This window comes from Grampus griseus, assembly GCF_964374135.1.
Source record: "Grampus griseus genome assembly, chromosome: 1".
Taxonomy (NCBI): domain Eukaryota; kingdom Metazoa; phylum Chordata; class Mammalia; order Artiodactyla; family Delphinidae; genus Grampus; species Grampus griseus.
Genome location: NC_139017.1, coordinates 109,757,102 through 109,778,517, shown reverse-complemented (window position 1 = coordinate 109,778,517; position 21,416 = coordinate 109,757,102). Strand labels below are relative to the sequence as shown.

Here is a 21,416-nt window from a genome sequence, read left to right as displayed (position 1 = left end):
CTCAGTTATTCTGCTGTTGATTCCTTCTAGTGTATTTTTCATTTCAGTTATTGTATTGTTCATCTCTGTTTGTTTGTTCTTTAATTCTTCTGGGTCTTTGTTAAACATTTCTTGCATCTTCTTGATCCTTGCCTCCATTCTTTTTCCAAGGGCCTCAATCATCTTCACTATCATTATTCTGAATTTTCTGGAAAGTTGCCTATCTCCACTTCATTTAGTTGTTTTTCTCAGGTTTTAACTTGTTCCTTCATCTGGGACATAGTCCTCTGCCTTTTCATTTTGTCTATCTTTCTGTGTTTGTGGTTTCATTCTGCAGGCTGCAGGATTGTAGTTCTTCTTGCTTTTGCTCTCTGCCCTCTGGTGGTTGAGGCTATCTAAGAGGCTTGTGCAACCTTCCTGATGGGAGGGACTGGTAGTGGGTAGAGCTGGGCATCCCTCTGGTGGGCAGAGCTCAGTAAAACTTTAATCTGCTTGTATGCTGATGGGTGGGGCTGGGTTCCCTCCCTGTTGGCTGTTTGGCCTGAGGCGACCCAGCACTGCTGCCTACAGGCTCTTTGGTGGGGCTAATGGCGGACTCCAGGAGGGCTGACTCCAATGAGTACTTCCCAGAACTTCTGCTGCCAGTGTCCTTGTCCCTGCAGTGAGCCACAGCCACTCCACCCCGCCCCCCGCAGGAGACCCTCCAACACTAGCAGGTAGGTCTGGTTTTGTCTCCTATGGGGTCACTCCTCCTTCCCCTGGGTCCTGATGCACACACTATTTTGTGTCTGCCCTCCAAGAATGGAGTCTCTGTTTCCCCCAGTCCTGTCAAAGTCCTGCAATCAAACTCCATTGGCCTTCAAGTCTGATTCTCTGAGGATTCCTCCTCCCATTGCCAGACCCCCAGGTTGGGAAGTCAGAACCTAGGGCTCAGAACCTTCACTCCAGTGTGTGGACTTCTGTGGTATAATTGTTCTCCAGTTGAGAGTCGCCAACCCAGCAGTTTTGGGATTTGATTTTATTGTGATTGCGCCCCTCCTACCATCTCATTGCAGCTCTCCTTTGTCTTGGATGTGGGGTATCTTTCTTGGTGAGTTCCAGTGTCTTTCTGTCAATGATTGTTCAGTAGTTAGTTGTGATTCCAGTGTTCTCGCAAGAGGGAGTTGGAGGTGGTATTTAAATGTCAAATTATTCACGCAATATTAAGATTCAGGTTTAGAAATGCATAGTTAACAGAAAAGTCTTATAATTCCCACATTAACTGTGCCTCATCCTAGCAATACATATGCTGAGTTTCTGTATATAGTCTTTAAATTTAATACTTCAGTGCCATATACTCTATACAAGAATCAGTTATGGTTTCCACAGCAACTCTATCTGGCTGCATTACCCTTGTTAATACAAAAGTTAACGTTGTATTCAAAAATGACATTTGCAGATAAGGTGGCAGGCAAGTAACAGCTGTGTGGAAACCTTAAAGTTAGAGTTTTTTGTTTTTTGGGTTTTTTGCGGTACGCAGACCTCTCACTGTTGCGGCCTCTCCCGTTGCAGAGCACAAGCTCCGGACGCACAGGCTCAGCAGCCATGGCTTACGGGCCCAGCCGCTCCGCGGCATGTGGGATCTTCCCGGACCGGGTTACGAACCCGCATCCACTGCATCGGCAGGCAGACTCTCAACCACTGCGCCACCAGGGAAGCCCTAAAGTTAGAGTTTTTGACTTATGTAATTAAAAAAAATTCTTAGCTCCATTTTGTATGAAGTAAATATTATTCCATTTTTAATGAGCACCAAAAATGTACAAGGAGACACTATACAAAATATAAAGTTGTAAACGTATGTATACACAAAATGATCCAAGAGTGAGTTAATTTTTTTTTTTTTTTTTTTTTGCGGTATGCGGGCTTCTCACTGTTGGGGCCCCTCCCGTTGCAGAGTACAGGCTCCGGACGTGCAGGCCCAGCGGCCACGGCTCACGGGCCCAGCCGCTCTGCGGCATGTGTGATCCTCCCGGACCAGGGCACGAACCCATGTCCCCTGCATCGGCAGGCGGACTCTCAACCACTGCGCCACCAGGGAAGCCCCCAAGAGTTAGTTAACTTTTTCCTAAAGAGCAATCCACATTCACATGAAGTGTAGTTGATTAGCAGCCAGATGGCTATTCCCTTCTATGTCCAAGGTCCCCAAGACCATTCCCAGGTTAGGTGATTCACTAGGACGACTCACAAAATTCAGCATATAGTAATACTCAAGGAATGAATACCTTTCATTGTAACAAGTACCTTACAAAAAAGTTTATAAACTAAAATCAGCAAAGGCAAAAGTCACATGGGGTAATGTCCAGAGGAAGCCAGCACAAGCTTTCAAGAGCCCTCTCCCAAAGGAGTCAAAAAGGATGCTTCATTCCTCCAGCAACAAATTTGGCAACATGGATGAAATGTTATCTATCAGGGAAGCACAGTAAAGACTCAGTGCCCAAGGGTTTTATTGGGATTACATATACACCCTCTACCTAACACATAGCAAAATCCCAGACTCCCAGAACAAAAACAGATGTTCAGCATAAACCATATTATTTGTACCAACAGTCTAGGTACAGTGAGCCACTCATGTCATTTAAGGAAGTTTCTTTTCAATGTCTGGCACTTTGAATCACCATTCCAATTCCCAGATACCTGCCATTTGCCAAACTCGCAGGCAGGCCTTCCTAAAGGGTAGCAGTCTCAGGCCTGCTATATTTTCTCTTTTTTGTGTATTCCTAAGTAATATACACATATACAGATATACCACTACACTTTTTCTAAGGCACCATTGTTAATGCTTTTGGAGAAATTAAAATGCCATTTTCAATTTGGCATGGCTACAGTTAAAGAGACTTAACAGTATGCAGGAGTTATTTTCATGAAGTACAAAAGCAGTTATACCATTTACATAAAATACAGGGCCGTGTTTTAACACCTTGCTGTGGACATTTAAAATTCTTCTTAATACCTGCTTTGAGACAGTCCTTACCTTAGGGGTCCTATGGGCAAATGATTCCAACTTGTTTTGCAGGGGATGGAATGAGGATGGGGTGGGTAATAACCTTTTGCAACCATCTGAATTCATTATGTCTGTGCACTGTTTCTGCATAGGTAAGAACAGATCAGAGAGCCCACAATCATGGTACTAATATTTATAAGTATTTTGTTAATGTCCTAGATGTTTCTTTTTATATATAGGATCCAGGTTGATTAAACTTTCCCTGGGTCCTATGAGGCAGTGTGGAACTTAGCACCATATCTATTAGGAACCCTAATGTATGAAAAGTTGTTATGTGTTTTGAAAAATTAACTAATGTATATGCTCAGTTTTTCTAGATAATTTTTTTACTGGGATGGTAGATTTCTTGAACTGTACTAATTTAGAGAGAGGATTTCTCAAAATTTATTCCAGTATGCATGTGGACAGAAGTTAACAGATTATTTACTGTATGCAAACTCTTTTGAGTCATTTAAGCCCAGTAAATTTTACCCTGATGCATAAAAGATAATGTTACTGGTTGAACAATCTTTTCCTCTATAAATTGCAGAAGAATAGTGGTAAAATTTTTCTCTTCTTCAATCAAAGATCAACTTTGTAATTTCTGTGATTAAGCTGAGTGTAGACAAACTTGATTTTGGTCTTATTTTATTTCTAAAGTTAAAAAAGAGTCAGTGAAGTTAAATCACCCAGTATGGATACTATAATAACATGCACTGATTTGCTTTCTGGATGTAACTTCTTACATTTTTAGAAAGTAATAGTTACTCCTAAAACTAAAATGTACAAGACTTTATAATCAGTGCTGAAAGCGAACAATACTCCGTTTGCTTAATTCAGAGTAAATTTCACAGTTGTTTTAACATATTATGTAATATAATTTGACAAAGTTGTTTAAGGTATCAGCTATATTCACAATTCTGTCCTTACAAAACGGTTATGGCTGTCCATTTTCTCCCTGCCTCTATCAAATTTAAGAACCTTAGGAAAAGAAGAGAGTGTTTGTTGTACAAATTTAACAGGTGGAGCATGAGACAAGAAGAAAAGAGGAACCTCTTACACTCTCCAAAGACTTTTCTAGCACAAGTGCCCTTGGGTAGTCTGGAAACATAATGATAGATATTGCTGACTTCCAGGTTCCTTCTTTGATTCAGAAATTCAACTTCAGTTCATTAAAATATTATCCTAATGAAAAGACTTAAAAATGAAACATGTATTGAATTAGTGCCTGCAAGATGCAAGGCAGTTCCACAGGGAGTTCTCTGGCAGTCCAGTGGTTAGGACTTGGTGCTTTCACTGCCTTGGGCCTGGGTTCAATCCCTGGTTGGGGAACTAAGATTAAGATCTCATAAGCTGCATGGCACAGCCAAAAAAAAAAAAAAAGGCCATTTCATAAAAGTTAACTAATTTATTTTCATACTTGCCAGATGAAATATACTCTTATCATTTTATAGATGAGGTGAGACTCAGAAAGGTAAAAGAGTTAGCCCTAAAGCATAGAGAATGTATGTAACTGGAGTTGGGATTGGAACCCAGATATTCTTTCTACTAAAGAAATAGCTTAGTAGAATTTTTAAGATGACAAGAATGTTCCATTTTACTTAATTTAACTCCCTTATCCTATGTGTAGGTAAATCAAGGCTCAGAATTGCCCAAAGATAAAAGCTAGTTTGTGGCAAAAAGAGAAACAGAATCTAGTTCAGTGGTTCATTCATTACTCCTTCACTTGGCTTCAGTGACTCTTCATAATCTTAGTTTTATTCCTGAATTACTCATCTTTCCTTCTAAATCTCTTTGCCTTGATCCTCTTCTTTTCCTGCATTTCTTCTATTGGTGGTCTCATTCTCGTTATGACTTTTAATGCTAGCTGACAGCTCCCAAATTCATTTTTTCCGTCCATACGTGACTCATTGAGTTGCAGACTTTTGTATCCAACTTCCTACCTGAAATCTCCACTCAGCGGTCTAATAAATATCTCAAATTCAACCTAAAACTGACAGATTTTTCTTTTCCATAGCTAATCTGTTCTTCCCACCATCTTTCCCATCTCAGTTGATGGCAACATTATCCTTTCAGCTACTTTCAGTTACTCAAGACAAAACACCCTGGAGTCCTCACTCCGTATTTGATGCACAGGAAAAGCATTTTGGCTCTATCTTTAAAATATATGCAGAATTCAACTACCTCTTACCACCTTCACTGATACTGCTCTCTAACATTAAGTCAGATCCTGTTACTCCTTTCAGAACTTTGCAGTGATTCCCCATTTTCTTCAGAGTAAAAAAATAAAGACCTTACAAAGCAAGGTTTTGTCAGGATAACAACATTTTTAAAGGGTCACTCTTGTTGCTAAGTTTCTTTCTCACTAGAATATAAACACTGTGGAGGCAGGAATCTTTGTCTCTCTTTGGTTTACTACTCTATCCCAAGCACATCAGTGCCTAGCACATAGATGGTATTGAATCAGTGTTTGTTGAATTTAAGTTCATGCATTCATTAAATATTTATTAAGCTCATGGTATATGACAGACCAGTGCTGGATACAGCAAATCAGCTGTGGTCTCTGCCTTCATGAAGCTTTCATGAAATAGATGCCCATTCTCAGAGATACTGATTCTGTTGGTCTTCTGTGTATTCCAAACATCTGTATTTTTTAAATTATTACAGATGATTTTGATACACATGATGTGTTAAAAGCTTGTTGTGTGTGTCTGTACCTCACTGTAGAAATAGATTTATTCTCAAGAATATATCATTAGGAAACTCAGAAGTAACTTGGTCTCTAAGGGTTGAAAAACATTCCTAAACAGGAAATATTAGGGGAAAGAAGACCCAATAAACACTCTAGGGAGTACATATTGCACAAACACCTCTTTCATGTTAAATAATGCCAGTTTCCAATAACCTTATCACTCACCTCTACTGGTTGAAAGGGGTTAGACTGTCTCTTTTCCATATCTAGCTCTTTACAGCTATTTTCACATTATTTGCCCTGTCATATATTTTGTGCTATCATGGACTGCAGAAACACGTAGGAGTCAAAAGAATTAAGTTATTTTCCCAACAACGAAATTAACTGAGTTGGTAGTCTCACTGAAGCTAGGGTTCCTTATCTTTCTTTAAAAAAAAAAAAAAGAAGGTTCCTCATCTTTAAAATGAAGGTTTAGACTAAATTAAGCTCCCTCTAGCTGCAATATTCTATAATTCTGATTTTACTTTTGACATCTACAGCAGTTATAATTGATAACAGTGATAGAAACAATACAGTATCAAAATTTGATACAGTTTTGAATCATCCCATTATAGAAGTCTTTGGTGTTTCCAGGTTAACATACTATAAATAAAGGTCTTGCATTTAAAACATAATTTCATTTATTTTCTAGTTTGCTAATTTCAGTTGATACATCAACATAGCACTTTGGAAAGTTCAGTCAACAAAGAAACTCCATTTCTGATTACATTTCAGAACAATCATGGAAAAAATACTTTCACAATGATTCTCATTATTTCCCCTCCAGTAGACTTTAAGGGTATGACAGATTCCCATCATTAACATGGTTTACTATGGGAGTGTGGACTACCTATCATAATCTCTGGGGAAGAAGAGGGTGTGATGTGGAGATGAGGAGGACATGTCTAGAATTTGAAAAGATTCCCAAATGGTTCTGATATCTACCATCACAACCCTCTACCACCATTCCCCATTTGAGAATCACTGTTCTGGGGAGTAACCAAATAAATGTTCTCATTAACTAATTCAAGACCATCACTGTATCTGCATTCTACATAAAAAAACTACTTTATTCAGGTGTATATATTCTTTATCCATTGCATTGCATATTACCTGAATTCAGAAAATAGTTTATATGTAGTACATCACTGTCTGCCATTCCGAACATCATGAAGTGGAGAATAACTGATACATTATATTGAACAGTTCATGCAAACTCTATTCTAAATGAAGATAAGTATACTTCAAATGAGTTATTCCTTTGGAATCTAAACAAAATTAGAATATAACCATTGTATAAATAATCGTGGTATTTTTCAAGTGGACAGTGTGTCTTTGAATACCCTATATTCTCTAGTTTTTACTCCAAGTAGGATAAATGAGGAAATGTGCAGCAAGTATTTTTAAGATGAAATTTTCATTCTTTTATAAGGTTCCTGACAACAACCTGAAACTAGAGTATATACCCTGGAGTTGGAGAGCCTGGTTTGCAATTATAGCCTTACCACTTATTATCTCTGCAATCTGGGCCAATTACTTAATCTCTGTAGGTTTTAACTGCATCACCTGTAAAGTGGGGATAATAATCGTATTTACCTCGGTGTTATGTTCTGGATTTTATGAGCCAGTGAATATAAACTGCTTGGCATAGTGCCTAACTTCTAATAAGCCATTGTGTCAAAAGCAAAAACTAGAGAGGGTGGTAGTTCACATCTTTTTTTTTTTTTTTAGAACATAAAACCTCTAATAATCTGTAATAATATAGACTTTGCAAAAATGAAGTTTTTTTAGTTGCTAATATGAGTTGACCCCAAACCTTCAGCCTTCAAATAGTCTTTGTTTGCTTAACACAATACTACTTTTCCTCTGGTATGATGGTGACTTAGTTTATTACTTACACTAAAATTGTTTTTTGATCTGTCACTAGAAGAAAAAATAAAACTTCTGTATAAATAGTAAATAATGTTACAAATAGTGCTTCTCAAGCTTTCATGTACAGATGAATTACTTGGAGATAGAAGCTCAGATTTTCAGGCCCAATACCATTAACATCTGAGATAAGCCCCAGTTATCTGCATTATCATCCTCTACTTCCCAGTTGATTTAGATGAAAGTGGTCCCTAGGACCACACTTTGAGAAATATTTATTCACAGAATAGCGTGAGAGTGGCAATCAGAAGACTATGGTTATGAATCTAGCATTGCCATAGATTTCTAGCTTTGCATCCTAATGATTTAACTTCTGCTTTGAGAACATGAGAATGTATATCAAGTATGTTGAACTTTTTCAAAGTCAGAATATAAATTAAGAAGTTCTATATGTTTGAAGATAATGTAATAAAGAGCAAAATTCATGAGGCTGGGAACTGTAAGACAAGATTTCTCATCCCAGCTCTGCTACTTTATAGTGTCATGATTGGGTAAGGTATATAATGTCTCTGAAATCTTAGTTTCTCCATCTTTAGAACAGAGTTAATACCATATTCACCAAGTATGTCATATCCAACTAGGATGTAAGTACCAAGAAATCAGACTTTGTTTTTGCTCACTGTTGTATATTCAGCACCTAGAACAGTGCCTGGTACATAGTAGGTACTCAATAGGTAATTGTGGAATGGATGAAGTATATTATTTGAAGTGATCTAATAAATCCTGGGAATAGAAACACAAAAATAGCATAGTACCTTCCCTCCAGAAGCTCACAGTCTGGGCGAGACAGACATGCACAAATACTTCAGCATAGTTAAATGAATGAGTGCACTGTGAAGATCACCTGAGGTAATGTAATGATGCACATTGCAAGTTATAAGGTGATGGTGGCACTTGTAGAGAACAAAAGAAAGAATGCAAGTTCAGAAATGGATCTGTTAACCCTTTAAAGCATTTCTTCAGAGATTTATGGTCAGTTTGAAGTTAAGGCCATGATAATCCAGAGAATAATGTTTGTATTTAGTGAAGGTGGGAACATGAAATGGGACCTGTAAGTGCACGATAGGAAAATGGGATTAAAATGAAAGTGCATGTGCTCACACACATGTAGATATGTGCACATACATACCTGTGTGTGTGATGGGGAAGAGGGCAGTGGAAATGATCGAACACAAGTTGAAAAGGATAATGGAGAGGTGGTAGTAATGAAGGAAGAGTAAGGAGACATAGATGCAGCTGTTTCTTCTAATATCATCCTTTAGTAGTACTCATTTTAATTTTTCAGTACCCATATTAATAATAGGGTGAAAACTGGGAGTTAGGTTGGAGTAGAGAGAGGAGAAGAATGTGTTTAAACAAAACAAAAAGTAGACCTAGGTCTCCAATGACTGGTACTTTATTTTATTGATTACTTGATATATAACATCTTCAGTTATTTGGGGGTTTTTTGTTTGTTTTTAAGCCTGGGGGCCAGTCAACTAATTGTAAAGTCTTCACAGTTTAGAAAGTGGAAAATGCTTTTAAACCAATCTAAATCATTTTTTGCACTATTGCATAATAGCAGAATTATTTTTAAAAGTCACTCATAAGTAAAAGAAAAGTAGTTTCCTATGCTATGAAAGGCAGTGTGGATTTTTATAGTCATTTTTAGACTTCCTTTTTGATCATCTCTTTCAAAAATGTACATACTGATATCTTTCATATGGTGTTTTTCTATTTAAGTTGCAAGTTTAAATTTGTATGTTGCTAAGACACAAGATTTATCATGTGGGATCCAAGGGGTCTCTCTTGAAGATGGGTAAACCTTCTGACATTGCTGGAAAAGTTCTGTAGTTATGCACATTTTTCTGGAGAGGGGCCCATGTTCTTAAAGAGAGTCCATGACCAAAACAAGGCCCTAAGAGAACAGTTTTAATTCATTGACTCAGTTCTCTTTTTTAAAGACTACTATGGAGACTGAAGTGTGTAGTTAAAAATATCTGAAGGTCATCACTACATTTTTTTATTTTTTTTATTATTTTTTTTTTTTTGCGGTACGTGGGCCTCTCACTGTTGTGGCCTCTCCCGTTGCGGAGCACAGGCTCCGGACACGCAGGCTCAGCGGCCATGGCTCACGGGCCCAGCTGCTCTGCGGCATGTGGGATCTTCCTGGACCGGGGCATGAACCCGTGTCCCCTGCATCGGCAGGTGGACTCTCAACCACTGCGCCACCATGGAAGCCCCTATATTTTTGTTTATATAATGATCTATCACCTCAAAAAAAAATTTTGGAATGTGTGTTTTACCACATGGTCTGTTTTGCAGGTTCGATTCCCTTCTCACTTCAGTTCAGATCTCAAGGACCTTCTAAGGAACCTGCTGCAGGTGGACCTGACGAAGCGGTTTGGAAATCTAAAGAATGGTGTGAGTGATATAAAAACTCACAAGTGGTTTGCCACAACTGATTGGATTGCTATTTACCAGAGGAAGGTGAGCCTTTTCTTTCTTTAATTTAAAAGCTTTTTAAAAGTTGCTGTTTAAATTATATGTAGTAGAGGTATCTTTAACTTAACACATGGTTTTATTTTTTTTTTACCTTTTGAATTAATCTTATGCAGGACTTAACCTTTATAGCCCACAACTTAAAAATGAGTTTTCTCCTTGATAGAAGGGAAAGTGTATATTCTATTTTGACCACCAATTGAAATGTTTTCCTGGTTAAATTTTTCCTACCCATGCCTCTTTTCATAATGCCATGACAATTATATATTAGACAATGTCGTAATGGTTTGCACTTCAAAACTGATGTGAAGCCACACTAGTAGGATGATATGTAAGCAAATATATTCTCGTACCCAGAATTGGCATACAGCCAGATATAATAACGTTTAAGTGCTGGATTCATCAGATATTTTTCAGTCATTATTACTTTACCTTTGTAATAAATTGAGACATTTAAGAAAAGATTTTGCGGTGCTGAATTACTTTCATCTCTCCTTTTGCTTCTTAAATGCCCAGTTAAAGATAGTTTGTATGAATAAAGTGTCTTCATCTTGAATATGTTAATTTTTTCTTTTTTTTCATAAAACAAAAACTTCTAATGTTTCAGAAATTTGCCATATTTAATAATGCCATGCAGCCACATGAGTGAATTTCCTTAGGAAAAAAATGTAAATGCTCAAATTATTAATAGCACAGTTTTTCTAATTTATATTTTTTATAAAAGATTTTTTTAAAAACATTAAAAGAATTTTAGAATGCAGCAAATAGAAAATATATCAAGACCAAGACAATGTGAGTGCAGTACAGCCTTTGCATCTCAAAGGGGTTCAAAAACTCTCTAACCATTAAAGTCATTGAAACATAGCCGTTAGCATCATTATCTCAGCTGGTTGTGTTATGTAGTCAAGAACAAGGTCCAAAGCAATTTAAAATAGATTTTAGATCTAATAAATAAATATTTTATATTTTCATGTTTTTTTCTAAATTTCCTAGCACCAGTGCAGTACTTTCAAATTAATGAAAGCAACTCTGTAACCTCTCATTTTAATCTTTGAAGTAATCCTATGGGATAAGTGGTACCATTTTCCCCATTTTACTGATAAGAAAATCAGCTCAGAAAGGCTAACTGCTTTAAACATAATCATACAGCTGCTAAATAATGCCTATGTTTGATTCCAAGTTCTTCAGATTCCCAATTCCAAGATCACATTACCCCCTTTGAAGGCCTTTTAACATGGTTATTAAAATAAAGCCCCAAACCACTCAACAGTACATTGTTTCATAAGATATTCATAGATTTTACATATTACATGCTTAACTTTCATGCTTTGAGCAATTTTGGAGTAGGAAGACTCTGCCTCAGAAGACAGAAGAGAGCGAGCATGAACTCTGGGGTTAGGTAGACATTGATCTGAATCCCAGATCAGACAACCATTAGGAGTGAGATCTCAAGCAAATTACTTAACCACTTTAAAGCATCAGATTTCTCATCCTTAAGATTTGTATTAAGGTAGAGGATGCAAAAGGAAGAGTAGTTTGGAGAGAAAGATTAAATAGATTGGTCCAGGCTCTATTTTTCTTTCTGGTTGAGGTATGTTTCATATAGTTATCATCAGGTAATCTGTTAAGTAAATAGATTTGAAATCATCATAATCCCATCATCCAGACAGCACCTCTATTAACAGTTGGCATATTTATTCCTTTTCTCTGTGCTTTTCCTCACCACAGTCCATTCCCATGACTTCAGTGACCACCTTCAGTAGTAGATCTACTTCTTCCGACCCTGCATTTTCCCCTTAGCTTCAGGCCATTACATCACAATTACTACCTACTACAAGATTCTATTTGGGTGACTTATTTAATCTACATTTTCTTTTAGTGCTTTTTGATCTAACTTCTTTTTGTTATTGTTGTTTAATAGTTAACCAATTATCCTCTTAGCATTTGTTGAATAATAATTATCTGACTGCTTATTTGAAACTCTACCTTTCCTAATACTAAATTATTATATACTTCAGTCTGTTTCTGAACTTCATTTTTTATGAGCTCTTTTTGTCTCTTCTTGTACTGTATACCACACCACCACACCATTTTATGTAGCTTTATAATGTTTTTTATTTCAATTTTCAAAATACTTATATATTTAATATGTGGAATTCTTATAAATATTTATGAAAAATACATAATTCAATTTTTTCCAGTTTTATTGTAGTAAAGTACACATAACACAAAATTTAATATCTTAACCATATGTAAGTGTACAGTTCAGTGGCATTAAGTACATTAATATTGTTGTGCCACCATCACCACCATCCATCTCCAGAACTTTTTCTTCTTGCAAAACTGAAACTCTGTACCCATTAAACAATAACTCCTCTGTTTTATTGGTCTTTCCAAATATTTATGTTGTACTGGGGGATCTTAATTGGGATTACAGTATATTAATTAGAAGAGAACCAAAATCTTTAGGGTTCTTTTTAATGAGCATGTTATATTTCTGCAGTTATTCAGATATTTTCTGTCATTTGATAAAGTTTTAGAAACCCCTTCCCTCATACAGGTCCAATTTCTCTCTCAAAGTTATTCCTTAAATTTATATTTTGGTTGCTACTGTGAATGTGTTTCTCGTCCATTGTAAGAGCACAAGGGAGAAAACATTTCTATGTTTGTTACAATTGGCTACCTTACTAAATAAATTCTGTTATTGATTTCCTTGGATTTTATTGACAGATAATCACAGTGGGTGGAGGTGTCATTTGCCTCTTCTTTTTCAATATTTGTATCTTTTATTTCCATTTTGTTTTATTATATATGCTAGAATGTCTAGAATAATATTTTAAAACTGTGGGCCTGTTGAGCTGTCTTATCTCGTTTCTCTTTTGAATGGGAATGCCTTTTATGCTTTACCACCAAATATAAAATTAGCTATTTGTCTTGGATAAGTATTCCTGATCAGCTTAAGGAAATATCCTTGATTGCTAGTGTACCATATTTTACCTTCTTTGACATATTAGTATAAGGAGTTACATCAGTGAGATATCCTAACATTCCTGAAGTGAACATCATTTAATCATAGGGTATTATTATTTTAATATCTGCCTAAAATCAATTTGCTAAAGTTTTATTTAGGATTTTTACTTCCATAGTCATAAGTTTTATTGATCTATACTTTTTGTTTTCTGGAGTTGAGATTATATGGATTCATAAAATGAGTCTGGAAATTTTCCATGTTTCTTATTCTTTGGGAAATTTAAGGAACATAGGAATTATATTTATACCTTGGAAATTTTAAGAAATTAATTCTCCTGTGGATATTGGCCTCTTCAAATTTTTGCCTCTTATAAAGTCAATTATAGAAATTTATATTTTCCTATAAAATCATTTATATCCCTTTGTAATTAGCACTATTTATATTATATTTATTATATTATTGTTAGTTAATGCTATATTTAGATGAATTGATTAGACTTTGTTGAAGTTTGTACTTTTTATTAGTATCTTAAAGATTTATGATGTATAATGAATATTTTCAATTTTATTTTAGCCAACATTTACTAATCTTTACATATCATGTATTTTAAACAATTATTCTTAAAATGGGTAGAACTTCTACTGCTCAGTGCTTTCCAAGGGCTGGATTTATCTCAGGTAGTAAACAGCTTATCTGCCAAGAAGTAGCACACTAAAACAAACAGGTTATTTTATTGGGCAAATTGATCAATAGCAAATCTTGATGATTAACAAAAATGGACTTGGGGCTCTCTGGATAATTTACAAACAGAAATAATCCAGTACTTTAACATAGCCATTTGTTTTACTATCATCTCAATTCTAAGTATGTAGAGAAGTACAAAAATGATAGTAAATTTGAATAGTTTTCATAGTCCTTTTTTATTCTCTGACCAAGTGCTCATGAACAACGAAATAGACAAAGGCATCTGGCAGAAAGACAAAAAATGGGAGAAAATGGCCTGGACAGCTCAAACTGTACAATCCTTTTCCAGAGATTGTCTCAGTAGGTGTGATCCTAAACTGCTGCCTTGCTAGTAGACATGAGGCGACTGTCTGCTTAGCCCATTCTTCTGTGCAGTGCAGAACTGCAGGCCCCAATGCAGGGCACATAGGCAACCATCTGGCAAACAATAAGATATTAGACTTCCCATTCCTACTTATTTTTTACCTTATTCTTTTTAGATGTCTTGTTTGTGTGTATCTTATAATAGTTCAGCCATGTGTGTAAATAATTTATAAATAAATAACTATACATTTATTGGTGATATATACTCAAAAATGTTTTACTAAAGGGCATATAAATCAAAAAACTTTGGAAACCACTGGTATAAATATTAGAAACAGCTCTGGACTGGAAGTGGAGACCTAATGAATTTGAAACCTGCTTTAGCCACTTATTAGTCACATGAATTTGGTCAACTTTCTGTCTTATAATCTGTAAAATGGGAATAAGGCTACCTTCCCTGCCTCCCTCACAGTGTTATGTTGAGGAAGAAATGAAACAGCCTGCATATAATTGTTAGTAAACATTATAGATGCTGTGTAAATTGTGGTGTTATTGTTTCAATTTTTCACATCTTTTCCTCAAACATATTCAGTACACCGCATTATCTTTATACAGACCATATTTTAAGTAATGGAAAGACATTTTATTTTTAGGATCCAAAGAGAAAACTGTTCAGAATTTAACAATTTTGTAATTCTAAAAGAGATTTTTTTCAAATTTCTCAGAAATTTTTGATAGCCAGCTATTTTAACAAAATAGTGTTGGGAATTTAAAAAAAATGATTAAAAATAAATCTGAATTATCTGTAACCTCAGGAGGAAGGAATTAAGGAAAAGGGGATAGAAAATGGACTTTAGAAGTAAAGAACTGATACAGGAAAAACTGGAGTTCTGTAACCTTAAGTGCCAGCATTTTGATGCCAGCAGTTAATTATCCTAGAAATCTCAAGTATTGTTTTTGGCCTGTACCATTCCTTGAATGAAAATATTGAGATAAATAGCAAACCTATAGTTTGCTTCTTCTTTTAATGTTGTGATCATTTAGGGACTTAAAGGCATTTAAAGATTGCCACTGTGTAGTAAATAGGCGGAATTTATTTTCCTTAGTGTTTGTTTGGAAATTCTCTGGCATTTGTTTTTCCTCTTTTTCCATATCACCAAGCAGTTAACACTTCTGACACTATCTATCTGGAGATACCAATTGCCAGTCCAGTTTTTGCTTCTGACTAATGGGCTATAGGTCAAGATTCCCACAAACACCTGGGGGTCGATTAATTTGCTAGAGTGGCTCACAGAACTGAGAAAGTACTTACTGGGTGACCAGCTTATTATAAAGGGGTATAACTCAGGAATAGCCAGATGGAAGAGAGGCACAGGGCAAGGTGTGTGGGAAGGGGCTCAGAGCTTCCTGCTCTCTCCAAGCCACTCTCCCCAAATCCCCACTTGTTCACCAACCCAGGAGCTCTTCGAAACCCAAACCCCTTCCTTTTGGGGTTTTATGGAGGCCTCATTACATACGCATGATTGATTCATTCATTGTCCATTGGTAACTGAACTCAGTCTCCAGTCCCTCTCCCCTCCCAGAAGGTCAGGGAGCGGGATTGAAAGTTCCAACCTTCTAATCACAGGGTTGGGTCCCCTGGGAACCAGCCTCCATCCTTAGGTTACTTAGGGGCTTTCCCAAAGATACCTCATTAACATAACAAAAGACACTTTTTGCCACTCTCAACTCAGGAAATCCAAGGGTTTTAGGAGCTTTGTGCCAGTAACTGGCACAAAGACCAAATATATATTTCTTATTATAAATCACAATATCACTCTTGTTTCTCTCTCTGTCTCAATTATAGGTTGAAGCTCCATTCATACCAAAGTTCAGAGGCTCTGGAGATACCAGCAATTTTGATGACTATGAAGAAGAAGATATCCGTGTCTCTATAACAGAAAAATGTGGAAAAGAATTTTGTGAATTTTAGAGATGAGCAACAAGATGACATCAGAGCTCACACTCAGTCTTTGCACTCTGTTAAGAGATAAGGTAGAGCTGAGACCGTTCTTGTCGAAGCAGTTACCTAGTTCCTTCATTCCAGCGACTGAGTGAGGTCTTTATTGCCGTCATCCGTCTGTGCACTCTACATCCAACTATGTAACAAGGCACCGCTAAGCAAGCATTGTCTGTGCCATAACACAGAACTAGACACTTTCCTGCTTCTCTTTGGTTCGTCTTTCTCCTCTTCTCCTAAATCCATTTCTTCCCGTTTCATTTTCATTAATTTTTCTGCAAATAGTGCTTCATTTTATTTTGCTGGTGTTGCAGATGGGCAGTGTTACGGCTATGTGACATTGGAAGGGAAGGATATATGTTGCTTTTAGTAGTTCTTACCAATATTTTTGTTAGTTGCTTAAGGATATACTTTCTAATAATTATTTTTACTTTGAGTAGCTCATATTAGGTTTTGCCAAAACGCTGGACAATTTTTGAAGATAGAATGTCTTTACACCAAGGATATTTATACAAATAAAACAATAACTTTCCTAGAACTAATACAGAGTAGCTAGACCCAGCAATTTGGATTCCTACAGATCAGAAGCTCTATTTCACTTCACCGCCTTTCCTGTCATCCTCCCCTCGAGTAAATAAGCGACCAGCCTGTGCAGTATGACAAGCGTTGTCTCCTTTGCAGGAAAAGCTAATGATATGGATCATCATCGCCCAGGTTCTCTCACTTGATACCAGCATTTATGTAGGTATCAGAGAAGAGTTCTAAGATTTCTAAACTTTAACTTTCCATAAGGGTTTTAGCCAGTATTTTAATAGAACATGACTAACGAAAGTGACACATTTTTAAGTTTCTCAAATAGTCCCCATTGTAAACTTTTGAAAGGAAGAGAAATGAAGTAAAAAGAACATTAAGTGAACAAATACTTAGCTAAGTCAAACAAGTGGCTTGATTCTTGTAAACAATATAGAGGCACTTTTGTTTAAATATAGAGGTTTTTTTGTTTATTTTGCTTTGCTTTGCTTTGTTTTGTCACAGTAAGAACAAAAGTTGTTGTCAGGTGATTATGCTGGTGTACTGTATTTGTCAGCCTGAGGTAGAGGCCCTGTTGCAACTTTGGCTTTCATCCTATGCCTCAGCAATGAGGAAAGGGGACAAAATTTATAAAACTACCACAACTGTGTTTTAGTTTTGAGGTGTGGTATTTTTAGATATGTTGTAATTTCTTGCCTCTTCTTTCAGTAAATGGAATTATGATCATGCAGATACAATTTTAGTATTTGAGTTTAGTTTTTTTTAATATACTTTTTTGCCAATTGACTTATCATTGCTGTCATGTGGAAATTTCAAGCACTTTTGCACATTTCGTTCACTGTTTGTTGAGACTCCACGGCTTAACTCAGTTTTTTAAATATGTTTTTTCTTTGCTTTTAAATTTCCTGTCTGGTTTTATCTCTATGTGTCAGTGACCTATCTTAAAACAACACACCAAAATAGTTGAAAATAAACTGTGTTCATTTTTTATGATCAATTTATATGCATATAAGATGAGTTGTGTTTAATCAAACTGGTCTTAATGTATATAAGCACTCTGTTTGCTTCATTATCGGTGCAGGTAGGTCACTGATTCTACTTCTTTTCATCTGTACCACACCCTTGTAAAACCTTTGAAGACACTGAAAAAATCTGTCTGAGATATTCTCCTTATCAGTCTGTACATCTTTTGGTTGTCAAGTGTTTCTGCATGGTCATGTCACTTAAAAGCTGATACTGATTTGTTGGTCACGTATATTTAAAATGTGCAAGAAAAATATGAAATACTTTGCTGTAGCAAGTTTTATGTAACAAAAATATATCATGTTAATAAATCTAAAAAATTTTAATTACTTTTTTTGTATTTCATTTAGACCCAAGAACATGCTCATCATGTATTCTATATGTATGCTATAAATGCTATGGTACCTTTGTTGTATATTATTGTAAAATTATTACAAAATAATTTTAGTAAATCATGGGGGTGACATTTTGATTATTACATTTTTAGTTTTCAGTAATTAAAAAGATTTCTATGAATTCTAAAAAAAAAAAATATGAAATTACTACTGCCCGGCACAATTTGCTATAGAATCTACCTAGGTCGATTACCCTAGGCATACATTGGTTTTGAGGGATATTTAGCCGTTCCATTTTAACTCTCCATTTAAAGGACACCAGCAAGCTTTCAAATATATCAACGGAGTCTATTTCTGACCACTCAAGTACATTGAATTAGAATATCTTAGAATTATATAAAACTCCCAGTTTCAGCCACAATTAAGCCAAAAATAAGATAAAAGTTTGATTAATAAATAAGTGGAATGAATCAGTATTTAATATCAGATTACGTTATTTGAAACAGAAGAAATAATGACACGGCATTGTCGAGGAAGGAGCCCTAGACTGAAAGTCAAGGCATCTGTCAAGCCTGGTCTGTCACTATCAGCAATGACCTTGGCCTCAGTTCTCTTATCTATGAAATGGAAGAGTTCCATTAGGCAGTTTCTAAGGTCCCTTCTAACTTTCACATGTTGTGACGACTCTTTTTGACGTTTTGAAGGGATAACATGCTTAGAAGCAAGTCTCAGTAAGGCTATATTTTAGGGCATCTTTCTTCTCCTTACTCTACAGTGTTCTTACAATTCTTTGAATATCATGAGAACCTCGTGTCTGTTCTGATTCCTTCCTCCTTCACTGATGCTAAATATCCAATTGATATCAAACTGTCAGCCTACCAAAAAGATATTGTGGCTTGTGGGCACTGCTGTCTTGTTCCGATATGTTCTTGTAGTGACTGCCCATTGGCCTGAAAATACTCATTGTAAGCCTAAAAAAATCATATTTCTTTCCCACTGTTTTTTCTGCTTGTTGAAGAATCAAATGAAATAATGTACGTGAAAGCACCTTGTAAACTGTAACTTATCAATGTAAAATGTTAAGGTGTGTTGTTATTTCATTAATTACTTCTTTGTTTAGAATGGAATTTCCTATGCACTACTGTAGCTAGGAAATGCTGAAAACAACTGTGTTTTATAATTAATCAATAACTGCAAAATTAAAGTGTCTTGAAAAGATAAAACAATTTATTGAGTCTTGGATTCTATTTAGTGCCCTTATTTCCTGATTTATTTTCTGCATACACCACAGATGCTTATGGATTCCTAGCTTTTATGTATTTGGGTGAGAACAGAGCAAGAGAGGGTCAAATGTCCACTAGTCTATTCCAACTGTGTATTTACTGAAAAACTATTAGATTTATTCCATAGTATCTAAAAGTGTTTCTGCTTTTTCATGATGCTGTTAGTCTAAATTATTCTTAAAATAATGTTGAAAATATTCATATTTAAAAGACTGACACTACAAGAGCCCTCATACTATTGTAATAATGAACTATGAATTTATACTTTTTTCTTTAGAGGCGCTTTTGCGCTTCACCATTACCTCTTCCGGTTTTAGCCAGGTTGATTAATGTGTGTTTCTATAGTTGTCCTTTACCTCAAGAAATACATTTTTAGGTAATTATTTTAATAGCTTACCATTTTTATTGCTTTGTTACTACAAACATTTATAAATATTGATGCATTTTATAACATGATACTACTTTTATGATTGCTTCATTTTATCATTGTTAGGGCTTAATATAAATTCTGGTTTCCTCACTTCCTTGTGTAACTAATTATAAAAATCTGGGCATATCTTCACTCCAGAACTATCATCATTTGAAATTCACTTAACTTTTCTCTTACACACAAATATTGGATGTGAAGTTAAATACTTGTGATTTTAGCTTTCCTGAACATTTTCTATATGCCTTATTTAATAGACTTCATGCCCTCTGATAAGGGCTGAATTTTGCCCCACCAAAATTCCTGTGTTGAAGTCCTAACCCCCAGTACCTCAGAATATGATTGTATTTGAAGGTAGGGCCTTTAAAGAGATAATTAAGGTAAAATTAGGTCATATGTTGGGCCCTGATCCAATAAGACTGGTGTCTTTGTAAGAGGAGATTAGGACAGAGAGAACACGCAAACTGAGGGGAGACCATGTGAGAACATAAGAGAAAGATGACCATCTATAAGCCAAGGAGAAAGGCCTCAAAAGAAGACAACCCTGCTGACACCCTGATCTTGGACTTCTAGCCTCCAGGAAGGTGAGATAATAAATTTCTGTTGTTTAAACCACCCAGTCTGTGGTATTTTGTAATGGCAGTCCTAACAAACTAGTACACCAACTGAGTGTACTCCCTTGGTGAACGGCTTGAATTCATCATCTCCCTTCAAATGCTTTATACTTGGCTAATACTTACCATAAGCCAAAAAGAAAAAAAAAGTGTACTCACAGACCTCACTGCACCTGCTGCTTGTTTCTATTCTTTCCTGGAACATTAGCAGGAAACAGGAAACAGTAGCTAATGAGAGTGGGGGAAAGCACGGGTAACTGAAACCACGACTAACACCTGGTCAGACTTACCCTTGGCATCAAGCTATCCTTTTGATAATACAACATAAAATTGAACACACAAGAGTGGTTGAGTTTAGAGTCTTTGCTCATCTCTTAATGGTGATGTTAATGAAATGGCCAAAAGGAAAGTGGGAATGGGGATAAAGGTCTAGTGAGGGAACCCCCAGTTGGTTCATTGTCATTATTGAGGGGGTAGTAATGCTCACAGCAAATGATCACCTTAATATGTCAGTTTTCTATGGCTACTGTAACAAATTACCACAAAATCAGTGGTTTAATACAACACAAGTTATCTTACAGCTCTGGAAGTCTGACATCTGAAGTGAGTCTCACTGCGTTAAAAATCAAAGCATCATGGTATATCTCTCCATCTGTTTGTATCATCTTTAATTCCTTTCATCAGTGTCTTATACTTTTCTGCATACAGGTCTTTTATCTCCTTAGGTAGGTTTATTCCTAGGTATTTTATTCTCTTTGTTACAGTGGTAAATGGGAGTGTTTCCTTAATTTCTCTTTCAGATTTTTCATCATTAGTGTATAGGAATGCAAGAGATTTCTGTGCATTAATTTTGTATCCTGCTACTGTACCAAATTCATTGATTAGCTCTAGTAGTTTTCTGGTAGCATCTTTAGGATTCTCTATGTATAATATAATGTCATCTGCAAACAGTGACAGATTTACTTCTTTTCTGATTTGGATTCCTTTTATTTCTTTTTCTTCTCTGATTGCTGTGGCTAAAACTTCCAAAACTATGTTGAATAAGAG

At 35.9% G+C, this 21,416-nt stretch overlaps 1 protein-coding gene across 2 annotated transcripts in view; it reads left to right on the top strand.

The window, feature by feature from the left end:
• Positions 1–19,234, top strand: part of PRKACB (protein kinase cAMP-activated catalytic subunit beta) — a gene marked incomplete at its 5' end in the record, with an annotated part of 145,016 nt that extends 125,782 nt beyond the window's left edge. For both annotated transcript variants that reach the window (XM_082664354.1, XM_082664353.1), the window contains 2 exons: positions 9,963–10,127; positions 16,004–19,234. In XM_082664354.1, the coding sequence (XP_082520480.1) occupies positions 9,963–10,127; positions 16,004–16,129 (291 nt within the window). In that variant the 3' untranslated portion in view covers positions 16,130–19,234. The remainder of the gene's footprint in view (positions 1–9,962; positions 10,128–16,003) is intronic.
• Positions 19,235–21,416: the final 2,182 nt, after the last annotated feature.